Raw genomic sequence first — 13,512 nt, 5'->3', positions numbered from 1 at the left:
CTGACTTCATGCAGTTTGTGATGAGAGGCTTTGTACAATAATCTGTTTTCCCCATTATCCTGCCGGGCCTAACAGCAGAGTGGAACCACTTGGAACTGTTATTCACTTTGCACTACAACATCACTAGTGATGCCGTCCTCGTTCAGCCTGAAAGCACTCGTGCCTTTATATATCCAAGGTGACATACAATGGACAGCAGAAGAGGTTTTTATTTACATATTTTACATTTGTAAATTAAGTGGAGCTAGGGGAAGACTTTGCGGTGACAGTGAAGTGGAATACTGCTTCAAATCAATAGGCTGGAGCACAAAATGTTATTTGAATGTTTCAGGTTGAAACTCATTTTTTTATTCAAGTGTTTTGATATCAGGCAGGCTATCAGTCTAATACAGAGCTCTATTACATGAACAGACAACCCTTATGCTCCCCTTGGTTCAGTCTTTGTTGTCAATGTTGGTGGCTAAACACACGTTAATAAGCTCAGTTCATACAGCCTTCTATGCACTTCTTACAGTTAGGGTGACCAGATAATGTCCCACATTTTGACTAATATTCAAAAGTTAAATCACTGCAGGACAGACACTTTTCTAAAATCTGGTTTTGTATGTCGGCTGTGAAGAAAGCACTGACAGTATGTAGAAGCAGGGAAGGCTGTCATCACGTGGCCGTGTTTGATGTCAGTCAAACTGCATGTGTCAAGTAAGTGTAGGTTAATCTGTCAGCGTCTGTGCTACACTACACCTCAAATTACAACCACACAGTCACAAGCTATGCAGATTTAGGCAGAATATGATGGAAAGTACCACAAAGAAAAGGAAATGCAGCTACAACAAAGACTATGAAACCACCGGGTGAAGCCAATAAGGAAGGTGAATATCAAACTATAAGAACTGTGAAACTTGAGCTTCCTTTTACACTTGCTGTGTTTACTTAGTGTGGGAGTTTGTTCTGTTTTACGAGCTAAGGGGCAGCATTGAAATGTTTATTTTGTCACATAGACATTAGATCAAAACTTGGACCACCTCACAGCGTTGGTAAGGTGTCCCACATTGTCCCACATAAATGTATTCTTCATCCCACGTTCAGTTTGTTTGGAAATGGTCATCTTTTTAAATGTATTAAAAGGCTGAAAACCAGAATGTATGTGTTGCATAGGCTGTATCATTGCAACAGTCTAATCCTAGACTCATGTTGGCCTCCATATCAAGAAGGTAAATAAAATGTTCATTCCATGTGTTAGTGAATTTTCAAATATTCTAGAATGGCAAGAAGTTAGTTGTAGTATTTCCAATAAGGACTATTCCCCTGGGCAGAATTGGTCCCCCCAATGTTGAGTCTGTGGTCATTGGTAACACCTGAGTTTACCCCACTAGTTCATGTCAAAATGGCTGCTGTGATAAAAAGGTCTATTCAAAGAGAGACTGAGGCAGCCAGTGGTACAGTAGAAGGTAAGAAACCCTTTAAAGGTTTATACTGCAGAAATGTAAAGTTCAGCCAAATGCCTATATTATATATATATATATATTATGGGCATTTGGCTGAAATATCCAGGCATGTCTATTACTATTATTCATCATAGCTACAATTGAGTCATTGATGTGACTGAATTCAGGAATGCAAGGCTGTGCATTTATAATTATTTTTTCAAACTATGATGAAATACATTTATTGATTTACATAAATGGTATAATGTAAAATAGCAGAGAGAATTATGCATAGAGTACTCATTACTCAGCAGCCTATTCATATGTGACTCATGAGGGCAGCAATCGCATTAGGGAGCCATGACCCCCCCCCCGACCTCCCCTTTCTAGGTGGCACCCCTGCTACAGGTACTGTACAGATGCAGGTACAGTTTATACATCATTTTTTCAAATTGGCCCCACTTTAACCAGTACTTTATAATACTGCTTACATTTAAGCGTACCGATACTGATAATCCAAATGGAATACAGAGCCAAAGTCTATCATTTTTTTATGTTCTTTTACAAGATGATAACGTGTGTGCAATACTGTCTTTTAGGATTTTAGAGGACTCACTATTGAAATATTTTTGATACATTAAATATGAAGTCACCCCAGCCTCTGAGATGCCAGTGACACAGGCACTGGTTCTATCTCACCCTGATTATTGCTCAGCAGTCTGGTCGGGTCTGTCCAAGCTCCAACTGGCTCAGAATAAAGCTGTGAGACTTTCACTGCCCTGTCCGTTGGGTGTGAGAAGAGTGCCCGCCAGTCTCTCATGGCTCAAAGTATAGGAGAGGGTGGCGTGAAATCTACAGAGTTTCTTTTGGAATATTTCTTATAGTGAACAACCAAACTGTCTGTATTCACAAATGAATTATGTGAGAGACAGACATACTCACACTAGCAGGCTAAGCTGAGAAACATTGAGAACAGATGCAGTGTGTAGATCTGGAATGTACAGAACAGTCACAATGTGGAACAAGTTGGTTCTATGTTGTTGTTTTTATTGATTTTGAGTGTCTTTGTATGGACTTTTATAGTGGTATGTGTACAGTAGCTGCTACCTTGGTGGCGTCCATGATGATGGGTATCCAAGAATAAAGAATAAAGAAAGTAGGCTCCTTTTTTCTGATAATACACCTGTACTTTAAACTCAGGTGGGATTCAGAATCCTTCCTGAGCTGAATATTGTTTGTTGTATGTTTACCGTGTTGGTCCAATGACTGTGGGCGGGGCCACAGCGAGTGCCCCCGCCCACAGTCAGAAATCCTACGTCAACAACCTCGAGCCGTCACACCTGCGGCTGGATTTGGAGTGGGAGCACGAGCGTTTTTCAATGAGTCAACTGTGTGGATTTTACCATCTCTAAAAAATGACAAAGTTCCAACTATATCAGGTAAAGTGTCTTTCAGAAGTTTACTTTGACTCTTGGCCCAGCTGGAAGTTGGTTATTAAAAGACTTTGGCTCCAGTGAGGATAGCATTTCCTGAAAGTGAGAAACATAAACGGTTGTGTTAAATCCGACTTCCATCATTAACTAACGTTCTGTTGGTAAACTCTCAGTCGCTGTTTGTTCTGGCAGCAAAGTGTATCAGAAGTTCAAAGTTACTTTCTGTTGTGTGGGCTGAAGTGTCGAGCGTGGCACACATTTTCTATTCAATTCTTTATTTTAACAGCACGTTTTTCCTACTGGGGGACATTAAGTTGGGTTAGACTGAGGGGTTTCCCGGTTGGCTAGTGTGTGTCTACAGAAGCCTCTGTGCAGAATGTCACATTTATCTGTCAGCCGCTCTCACGCTGTCCGAGCCCGGGTGCCAAATTCCTCGTCCGCTCCAGAAAGTAACTTGTTCATTCATTCCCCCTTAAACACTGTGAACTGCTCCAAAGTTTTTGTAGTTGACTGTTAGGGGTTAATTAACAGTTAACATGAAATAAAAGAACATTTAACCTAATAAAACCTAAATTATGCTCAAACTCTAAACCGGGTGTTGTGCTGTGCTGAACCAATCTCCATTTAAGAATGTGTCAATTAGAAATGCTCTTAGAAACTGTCACAGGTACACATCCATAATTCGGGGGCAAACTATATTTTAATAATTACTACTATTCCCCCTTCAATACGGCGAGGTGGCAATCCGCCAAATGGTTTTACTCGGTTAAAATGTAAGCTTTTACATCTGATTACCTTGGTAATCCAGCAGGTATCTCTCCTGTCCTACTGGGCGAGCGGAAGCGACAGTAACAACCCCAAAAGTTGGAATTTTATCAAAATGAAGTGCCGTTTTGTAGATTATATATTAGCCGATTTAAAGACTGGCGACTAAAGATTCATATAATGTCTTTATATTTTAGTTGAAATGTATTGGGTATTTCAGCGTCGTGAAACAAGGTTGCCTTTAATAGTTTTGAATGGAGGTTTATATGACTTCTTTCCCGTTATGCCAGATGATTTTTAACGGACATTTTTCTTTAATTGTCGGTAATGTTTAAAGCACTATGTTTCAATGTAACAAAGCAGAGTGCTGCAGTGTGGCAGCCAGCCCACAGCAGATGAGCTGTGTGTTTATTGTGCACATGTGCCTGCTTGCCAGGGAGATGCCCCTGCATGTGATCTATTAGCAAAGTAGGGCAGTAAGGAGAATGTGCTAGTGGGTGTGGGCAGAAATCCGGGCTATTCCTGTTTGCCTTATTTGGTTATTTCCTCAACCTGGCCAGGTATACACTGTAGCTATTGGACACACCCTCATTGTGTGTACCTGATGTGATTGTGTATCAGTTCCTGTAGGACTGTAAGATTAAGACTGGATTCTTGCATCACTTCAGTGGATTTCACAATGTGTTGAGAAGATGGACTGTTTAAAGGAAAGCCCCCTCTCCACTCCCATCCACCTGCCCAGCTTTCATCTTGTTTATCAGCTAGTGGCCTGATAAGAAGAGCATTTCATTGGTCGGCCACAGTCTTATGAAGTGTTGCGTCATATTAAATATTTTTCTAATACAAGGAACCTTTTCCAGAAAATGACTCATATTTTCTTCTTTATGTTTGAAGTATTCCTTGGTAAACAAGTCATTTCCTGCTGAACTGATGTTTACAAAGGACTTTAGACTGCCATCAGAGGAGTAGGCTCAGATATACAAATATGAATGATTGAAACACACAATTTAAAGATATTCAGTTACTAACAGAGAAAGACACATTTGAGATGGCAAAAGCAGAGAATGTCATTTTTTGTTTTCAAAACTTACAGCTCTGTCAACAGTTATTTTTTCGATTAGTTTGCCACTATTTTTCTTTATAAGGAATATATCGTTCATAAAATGTCAGCTCTTTTATTATTTATTATTGTCTATAAAACAGATCATCAATTGCCCATTTAACTTACCAGAGGATACATTTAGGAGTCAACTGATCTAAAACAATAAAACAAACAAGAAATTAGTTTTGACTGCAATCATCTGTTTTTCCAAAGGTTTTTTCGCTATCGATCTGTCTTTTCCAACTCACGGGGGCGCTTCCGCGGTCTGGCCGTGACTTGGGAGGCAGCAGAACACTGCGATACGCCCGCTGCAGAGACAACCTGGAGTACGTCAATGGCAACATCTGCTGCTTAAATTGTCCAGCTGGTAAGCCACATGCAGCCACACTTGATTTAGTCCTCTGAGACTTAAGTTCTGTCAGCAGCTGGAATCAGAAATCAATCAGCAGAGATATGAAGCAGGTTGTGATTGTGATTGGTTATTATTTAGCAAGACTGACAGGTTCAGCTGAAAGCTAAGTTGTTGTTTTTGTGTGTGTTAGGTACACGTATGATATCGCCCTGCACCAGAGCAGGAGAGCAAGGGACGTGTGAGGAATGCGATGATGGAACATACACTGAGCACACCAACGGTCTGAAGCAGTGTTTTAAGTGCACACAGTGTCGCTCAGGTAATTCTGCTTGACGGCTTCACGCTATTGATTAGAATGACTGTGGAAGAAAAATCTATATTCAACCTTTTCAAAGTGTTCCGAGCATAAACTCAGACTTAACAAGGCTTTTTTGTGTGTGTCTGTTGTTTTTCCAGATCAGGAAATTGTAAGGGCATGTACGCACACTCAAGATACTGAGTGTCAGTGCAAATCGGGAAGATTTTGTGCTCCTGACGAAGCATGTGAGGTGTGCAAGAAATGTTCCAGGTGAGTGTTTGCAAAGCAAATGGACAACACACCTGACACATGGTCCGTTTAAAGCGAGTGACGGGAGAGTAATCCTTTTTATTTCACTCATTTCACAATTGGAGTATGTTCTTAAGTCAGCCTAAATCATTTTAATTCCTTCATGCTTTAAATGTATCTTTTTGCCTGCCTTCAAACTAGGTGTGGAAAAGATGAAGAGATTGTGAGGAACTGCACCTCTACTACCAACACAGAGTGCAAGAAAATCTCATCCACATCTGACTATGCTTCAGGTACACGACTCAGTGGAAGCTAATGCCACCTGAAAAGCTCCTCGAACGTTATAAAGACGCCCGTCATCGCTGCGACATGCAAAGCATAACGTTACATATATGTGAAGCTCCAACACCAGAAAAGAAACAAAGTGTGACATTTATGGCATTAATGGCTCAATGGGGGATTCACTCAGACTGTAAATGGTTTCTAGTTATGACTACATTGTTACCACTATATGGTTGTCAATTATCTTAATACAGTTTTCTTCTTTTTTTTATCAGCAAAGGCCTCGATGATTGTGCCATTAACACTGTTTGCTGTTGCTGTGGTTGGTGTAATTGTAATTGGATTTTTCTGGTTCAAGCGGAGACGTCGTAGAGCAACAGGTAGGTGGAAAGAGAAAAACAAACACAACGCAGTATATTTTAAAGTGTACAAAAACTTACTTCTGGGAAATATTTCATATCCTAATCTTACATTTCCATGTTTTGGAAGTATGAGAAGAAAGTGTTGTTCATGGTTACTAAACATTTTAGCTTATAAAAACATATTTTGCCACAATCGGGTTACAATGAACAGAACAATAAGAAACTGAGACTTTGCAAAGGATTAGATTTCTGAAAAGTAAACACAACACAAATGTGATCAGTGTCTTCTGATCTTTAATTATAACAATCTAGTATTCTATCCCAAGTGCAGATTCTCTACACTGCAAAGTACCAGTCCATCTTTCTGGGTACTGATACATTCATCAATAAAAGCTGTTCAGTTGGAACCACAAAGAAACTTCAGGACACAGTCAAACATTTCCCCTGTATCATGATGCCTCGTCTGATTCTTACCAACCAAAACTGGATTGCACATGGGGGTTAAGTAAGGTAGCTCTAGGGCTACAACTAATGATTATTTTCATTGTCTTTTAATTGATCAGTTATTTTCCTGGTTAATCGTGTAGTCTCTAAAATGTCAGAAAATAGAAAGAAAATAAAAACCCCATTGCAATTGAATAACTCCCAAGGTGATGTCATGAAATTGCTTTTTTTCCCCAAGCAAAAGTCCAAAACCTATAATAAAAGAAGCAAATATTCACAATTGAGAAGCTGGAACTGGGGAACATTTGGCATTTTAACTTGAGAAATGACTTAAACACAAATTATGACTGATTAATCAGCCAATTTATTCAGCTCTAAATGGTTCCAATTAGAGTTTAGAAACTATGCACATGTTAAGATCACTTTTTAAGAAGGTGCTTGAACACTATTCTCAAACGTTTCTTATTGTTTGGTTTCATATCTGTAGTGATAAACACCTACGGTACTTGTTACTGCTTTGACAGGCCTTAATCTGCTTCAGTGCTGTGAATTACTCTGCAATACATCAGTACAATCAGTTGGCATGTTTTATGTAGCATGTGCTTCCAGAGACATAACATAGCCAAATTTGGTTGTTGAATGTGGACATACACCTCTGGCTCTGGCTTCCCATTTACATTTGACACCCATGGACTAAGCTATTAAACATGCGCCATGCTAACAGTGCTAGCATGGTTTAGTTAAAACACAACAATGAACAACCTTTCAGAGGTTTTCCCTTTCAAAAGTGTGCCCTTCAATAACCACAGTTTAGACTGATCATACCGGCGAGGTACAGGGTGTAGAACACAGAAGCAGTGTACAGAATGGGTGATGATGAAAAGTCAACAGTGATGATGCAGCTGGCTTTGTCTTTGACATACATGGGCTGTGCTCCACTCAGCCTTGCCATCATACCACATGTTTCTGTAGCAGTGTGGGTAAGGAAACCTGCTGAACTGGACTGCAGATGGCAGGTATGACGTTGATTGCCCTTAGCTGGTGATCATACAGCAACAGGTGCTATTGCAGAGGATGTGCTAACACTTCCTGCTGACTATGTTGAAATATAGTGTAGTAGGATAAAGGCAAATATCAGGTAGGCTCACATAAGAAACATATTAAACCACTTCCTATAAGGGTGTATGTTGTTGTCAACCAAAATTGAAACTGGACTGTTTCAGTTCTTGGCAAGTGCAGTAAAGTACTGCTCCATTATCTACCGTTAAGCATGCTGTGGGTAAACTCCACCAAATCCAGCACAAACTGGTACTGGATCAGTCTGATGCCCTGCTCTGAGCTGCTGCAATGAATGTTAGAACACAAAAAGAGAGCAGCAGCCCGTTGGTATTCACCGGTTTACGCTTTAACGTAAATTCAAGTCACACCCAGGTGAGCCAAATAGCTACTTGAGAAAATTTGGGGAATTTCTTAAAGTTGCATAATCCTGTCCTCACATACTTCTGCAGATTCTCAGAGCGATCTACCTGGCGGGCTGAAAGCGGGAACGGTGAGTCAATAATAATAGTAGAATAAGCTGATTGGAAGATTTCAGGTTTTATGGCTATATTTTATTCAAAGAATAAAGATGAATAGGAGGAATAGGATGAGTCTCTCTTCAAAAGGACTTGTTTGAACATGTCCCCCATCCTCTCCAGCATTACAGTGACAACTATCCCACTGAGGAAGGGAGGAACGGAGAACCCCGACAGCTGAGCTCAAGTCTGATCCTATCCCGGCAACTGGTGAGAGCCAAATCCTCCGCTCATGTGGAGGATGAGCACAAAATGCTGTGTGAAAGCCTCAGCAGCTCATCCAGTAACTCCCAGCACAGTCTAACCGGCCTGCCCGTCTATGCCGTCCCCGCATCTCCCCCCCGAGCCTGCCCCATGGTCCCCCGACAGTCCAACCGGAGGGTGAGAGCAACAGCTCATTTCCACCCCTGCTTCAATCTTTGCTTCCATCCTTGCTTCTTTCCTTCTCACCTGCTTACTCTATTGTTAGTTTCTAACGCTTTGCTGTTTTAAAGGCAGATGTCCTCAGCTGACTGGTTTCACTGGTCCTGACTGTACTCCTCCTCCAGTTTCCCCACTTTGATTCCTACTTGACAAAGTGCATGACAACTCTTCAATACTGCTGCCTTGTGAAAACATCACAAATGCATTGTCATTTAACATGAGGATGTAACAACAACTTTTATATCAAAAAGACTACTATTTCTACAAAATGGCACACAATTTATTATTGCTATCATAATACAGTGCAGCGGGAATGACTCATACAAACTGGAAAAAAGAGTCTCAGAGCTGATGGGTTTTTGGTTAGATGGCTGAAATAAATTCTGTGGTTAACACAAGCTTAGGAGATTTTCATGTTTAGTTCTACGACATAAAATACATCAGTAATACCCCACCTGTGAATTTTAAAGCTTTTATGTGTCTTAAAAAAGGGGGTTGCTAACAAGTGGCTAAATGAGACTACAGAGGTTGTTGGTGACATTAAACTGAGGCAGCTGTGGCTCAGAGGTAGAGTGGGTTGTCCACTAATCGGAATCTAAAATCTAAATTGCACTGGCAAAGTGTCATTTAATTTCTGGGTTGACTTACAAGAAAACGTCATCCCTTCAGCGCTCTATAAATATAAATGTAACTACAATTAAAATTCAACTTTCCACTGTCCGCTGTAACAGTGGTTATAGTTGTTGATCAACCAGAGTGAGTCATTAGTGTATTGGGAAATTTGTCTTATGTGGTATCTTTATCTGTGTTGTGACACAGTTGCCGGCTCACTGTAAATTGTGTTGTTCAGAGTTGATGTTGGAAGCAGAAGTTGATGAGTCACATGTTCCTTGTTGTACCTGTTAGTTAAAGATTAACATGAAGAGACATACCTGATCAGTCTGTTTTCTTTCCATTCAAACCTGAAATACAACATTGAATTATTAGAAATCTCTTTGGCAAACAAAGGATTTCTTAATTCAGTTCACTGGAGCCTGACGAGCAAGTGTGCGTGGTATTTTTAGACATGCCAAGTAACTGAATAAGAGAGGAGTTACAGTTTATGAATCATGAAGAATTTCAACAGACGTTTTTGGATATTAATGCTTGTTTTGTCTCCTATGTCATACAGGAAGATGAGCCTTTCCCCAGGCTTGTTCCTGTCAATGGTAAAGTGTTTTTATATTCATTCCTTCTCTCAAATGTTAGAGCCATCCTTATGTTACTGAGATCCACATGGACCGCCTCAGCCTCAGTCTGGTGTACTTACTTATGTACATGTTTGAAATGTTCATAATAATGACTACAATGGTGACCAAGGTCTTTATCTTTGTTTGCAGGTGAAGAATCTCTGAGGAAATGCTTTACTTTTTTTGAGGAAATAGACGTCAGCTACCACAAGAGGTTCTTCCGTAACCTTGGCATTAACGACAATGTGATCAAGAGCAAAGAACAACTCCTCTATGACGACAGGGTCCACGAATTGCTGAATATTTGGGTGGAGAAAGAGGGCAAAGGAGCCAGCTTAAATGACCTGCTGAAAGTATTACTTGAACTGAATCAAAGGCGAACAGCAGAGATTATCAAGGAGAATGCTATTCACTATGGTCATTACCTCTGCGAGGAGTAATGAGAGGTGAACCCCCTCTGAAAACCTATAGTTCCAACAATACCACGTAATGTGAGGTTCTTGAAAGCCTATGCACGCCCAAGCAGTATTGGATTACTGCTTGGGCTAGAATGGCACAAGGCAGTAGCCCATAGTGGTCCTTTGCTATATATCATAATGGGGTACTGTCATTAGTCTCATGAATAACACTTAAGGTGTCAGGTCCTTAATGGAGTCATCTTTTGCATCATCCAATGATGGTCGCATTCGCACCTCATAAGGATACCAATCTCATAAAAGAGAAAGCATGGGTGCTGTTTGAGGTCCTTGGTGCTTCTGCTTTGTCAAGACTATTTGGGGTAGCAGTGCACAAGGCTAGCACCCATAGTGGTCAGTGAGAAAATAAAACCCCTCACTTGTACGTTTACAAAGTGCATATTTTACTGAAGCTGCTGCTCCTGCTTCAGTGCGAGCATCTCACTGTACCGTCGGCTCTGATGGGGAAATGTAGGGTCGTGTGTCGTCAAACCTGGCTTAATTACATGCCTGCTTGACCTTGCACAGACACAGACAGCTTCAATTCACATGTTTTTGTCTGTCTTAAAGTAATTTATTTTCCTTCAGCTCCTCATGGAGTGTTGATAGTGAAGTATTTAATTACAGAAAGTGTTTGCTGTCTTGTATTCCGCATGTGCCAAGACTGCCTTTTTACTCGATAAAAAAAATGAGCTCACAGGCTGAGACAGGTTGATTGTTTCAGATCTCTGATGTTCATCAAATCTTACTGACAGTTGTGTTCTTTCACATATGTTTTTATTTATTCAGATTTTCCCCTGGAAATGAATGTCTTAATAGCTGCACTGATTGACCAAGCAAAATGCCTATAGATCAATGCTTTACTGCAAGTATTTAAGTTAATATGGTGGAGAACAGTCACATTGTATTTTATTTAAATAGTATGTTCTCTACCTGACTGTATTGTATAGTTGTTCTACAGTTGATCATGGTTCAGTTTGCCTGTTTACTTGATGAAATCACCTGATCGAAATGAATGAATGAAATTCTATTGTTACACCTCTGTCAATCTTGGAGGTTTTATAAAACCAAAGAAGGCTCCAAAGTGCCTTGTCTACCTTGAGGTTAATGGCAATGTTACAAAATGTCTTCTTTTATGTTTCATTTCCATTTGTGTCTCACTCCTAGGTCCTGTTGAGTTTGTCAGCCTATTGTTTCATTCAGATACTTTTTTCACATTTAGTAACTGATTTTTACTGACCTATCCAAGGGTTTTTAACAGAGTATTTACAACTTGATAGGCTTTGAAATATGCAAATCAGAATTTGAGTTTCTGAGGAAACAAAAGGCCTCAGGAAATAAGTGTGTCAACTTGAATGTATTTAAGAGAGAAATAAACTCTTCACGCTAATCTGTTGTTTTGTATTTTTGTGACTTTAGGTTTAGGTAGCGCTAACTGTTAAGGCATAGAAAATGATGCCACGAATTGTGCACTGATGACTTGAATATAATTTGAGTTCCCTGTAATACTGTACACTGTGGAGCGCCCGGTTAGCTCAGTCAGTAGAGCTGGCGACCCATGAACTGACGCTGAGTCCTTTGCTGCGTGTCGTCCCCTCTCTCTACCCCCCATTCCTGTTAATCTTCAGCTGTCCCTATCAAATAAACACAATAAAAAGGCCCGAAAAATATATACTGTACACTGTGACTGGGCCAGTGTGCTAGCTAGGTAACTGGGTCACACCATTTTCAATTTCCACTGACGATAACTTTGTGATGTATGATATGAAGAACAGACTACTGTGTCATGATGACCTATAAAACTAATTTGGTATTTGACAACTTGGGAATGAGACTCAATTAACATAACCTTAATCTTTCTCTGCTCTGTTTGTTTTCATTCAGTTGCAGAAAATGGCATTACGAGCGCTGTTTTATTTTATCAGAAACCTAGGAATTTATTAATTTTTTTCCACAGGAACTGTGTTTTTGTTACCTTAGAATGAGACGTTTTTATCTACAGATGCTGCAGGTCGCCTTCCATGGGGTCCGCCATGTTGAACCTATTGACAGTGTATATAATGGACAGAGCTTCCGGGTCTCTGAAGTGAATCCAGTGCCGAAGGGTCTTAAACCTGCATTCTATGTAGAGGCCAGCAGGGGGAGTTCCAATGGTTGCAATAACACACCGATCCCATTCACTTTAATGGAGAAATTAACCGACTTCTGACTTGATTTATGAGCTCAGTAAACAGTTTCCTAATAAGTTTATGGTCTTAATCGATAGTTTAAGTCTTCTTCCATACAGCATGATGTTCATTTAGTAAGTTATGGTCCCATTTAGAGTAAAATAGATGATAAAGCAGGGTATGCTTTAGCCAAAATGCAGAACTCAAGGCTTCAAAACGGTACTCCACGAACCAATAGGTTGAACCACCATGTTTCTTGAGCAGCCCAGAAGGGAAAAACCAAACACTGACTGTAAATGGGGCCCTTCTCCTTGTTTGCAAGTTTTGCTGCCACCGTAGTTTCTCCTACACCCTTCCCAGCCTGTTCTCCTTCCTAGGTTGTCAGAACCAGACACGAGCAGTGTTCAGTTAGTTGCAATCTGAAACCACCAGATGCCAGTAAATCCTACACACTGGTCCTTTAAGCAGATATAATGCTTACCATGATCACGTTGAGCGGCAGAAGTGCAGTAAGCCTTGAGAACACAGTTGAGCAATACTGCCAGTGCCCAAAACAAAAGACACTTCTGTTCAGTACTGTGCACCTTTGTCCCTCATAGCAGCTGCTTCATGACAGTGACTCAGCAGGGGACATGTAGTATCCTGCTGAGCTCGTACACATTGACACCCGCTGCATCTGATCAAGGTTGATGGGCAGATGCTCCTTTCTCTGCTGAGTCCATCCAAGAGGTGTTCAGAGGGATAGGTCCTGTTGTTAAAGTGACAAATGTAAGTTCTACATCCACTCATTAATCTGTCTTCTTTAGCTACTCAGACTTTCTTTACATGCCAAAAATGTCTGCAGTTTACTGCCTCATTTTCTCCTTCATTCCTCTTTCAGCAAGTTGCATATAGCACGCTGCGTGAGCTGTTCATTTACTCTCATGACAAGTGTCTTTGTCTTACATTACCA

General features: G+C 40.5%; 1 protein-coding gene across 2 annotated transcripts; it reads left to right on the top strand.

Moving 5' to 3' along the window:
• The first annotated feature begins 2,730 nt into the window (after positions 1 to 2,730).
• hdr (hematopoietic death receptor) lies at positions 2,731 to 11,782 on the top strand. 2 transcript variants are annotated; one of them, XM_051422082.1, is made up of 10 exons: positions 2,731 to 2,863; positions 4,938 to 5,091; positions 5,267 to 5,395; positions 5,533 to 5,644; positions 5,825 to 5,916; positions 6,181 to 6,285; positions 8,220 to 8,260; positions 8,409 to 8,495; positions 9,880 to 9,916; positions 10,088 to 11,782. In XM_051422082.1, the coding sequence occupies exons 1-10, from the start codon at positions 2,840 to 2,842 to the stop codon at positions 10,375 to 10,377; spliced, it is 1,071 nt and encodes a 356-aa protein (XP_051278042.1). In that variant the 5' UTR covers positions 2,731 to 2,839; the 3' UTR covers positions 10,378 to 11,782. The 2 variants fall into 2 exon arrangements, with proteins under 2 accessions (XP_051278042.1, XP_051278041.1); XM_051422081.1 differs by having other exon boundaries at positions 8,409 to 8,666.
• The last annotated feature ends 1,730 nt before the right edge of the window (positions 11,783 to 13,512 follow it).

This window comes from Dicentrarchus labrax, unplaced genomic scaffold, assembly GCF_905237075.1.
Source record: "Dicentrarchus labrax unplaced genomic scaffold, dlabrax2021, whole genome shotgun sequence".
Lineage (NCBI taxonomy): Eukaryota > Metazoa > Chordata > Actinopteri > Moronidae > Dicentrarchus > Dicentrarchus labrax.
This window is presented reverse-complemented; position numbering and strand designations above follow the sequence as displayed.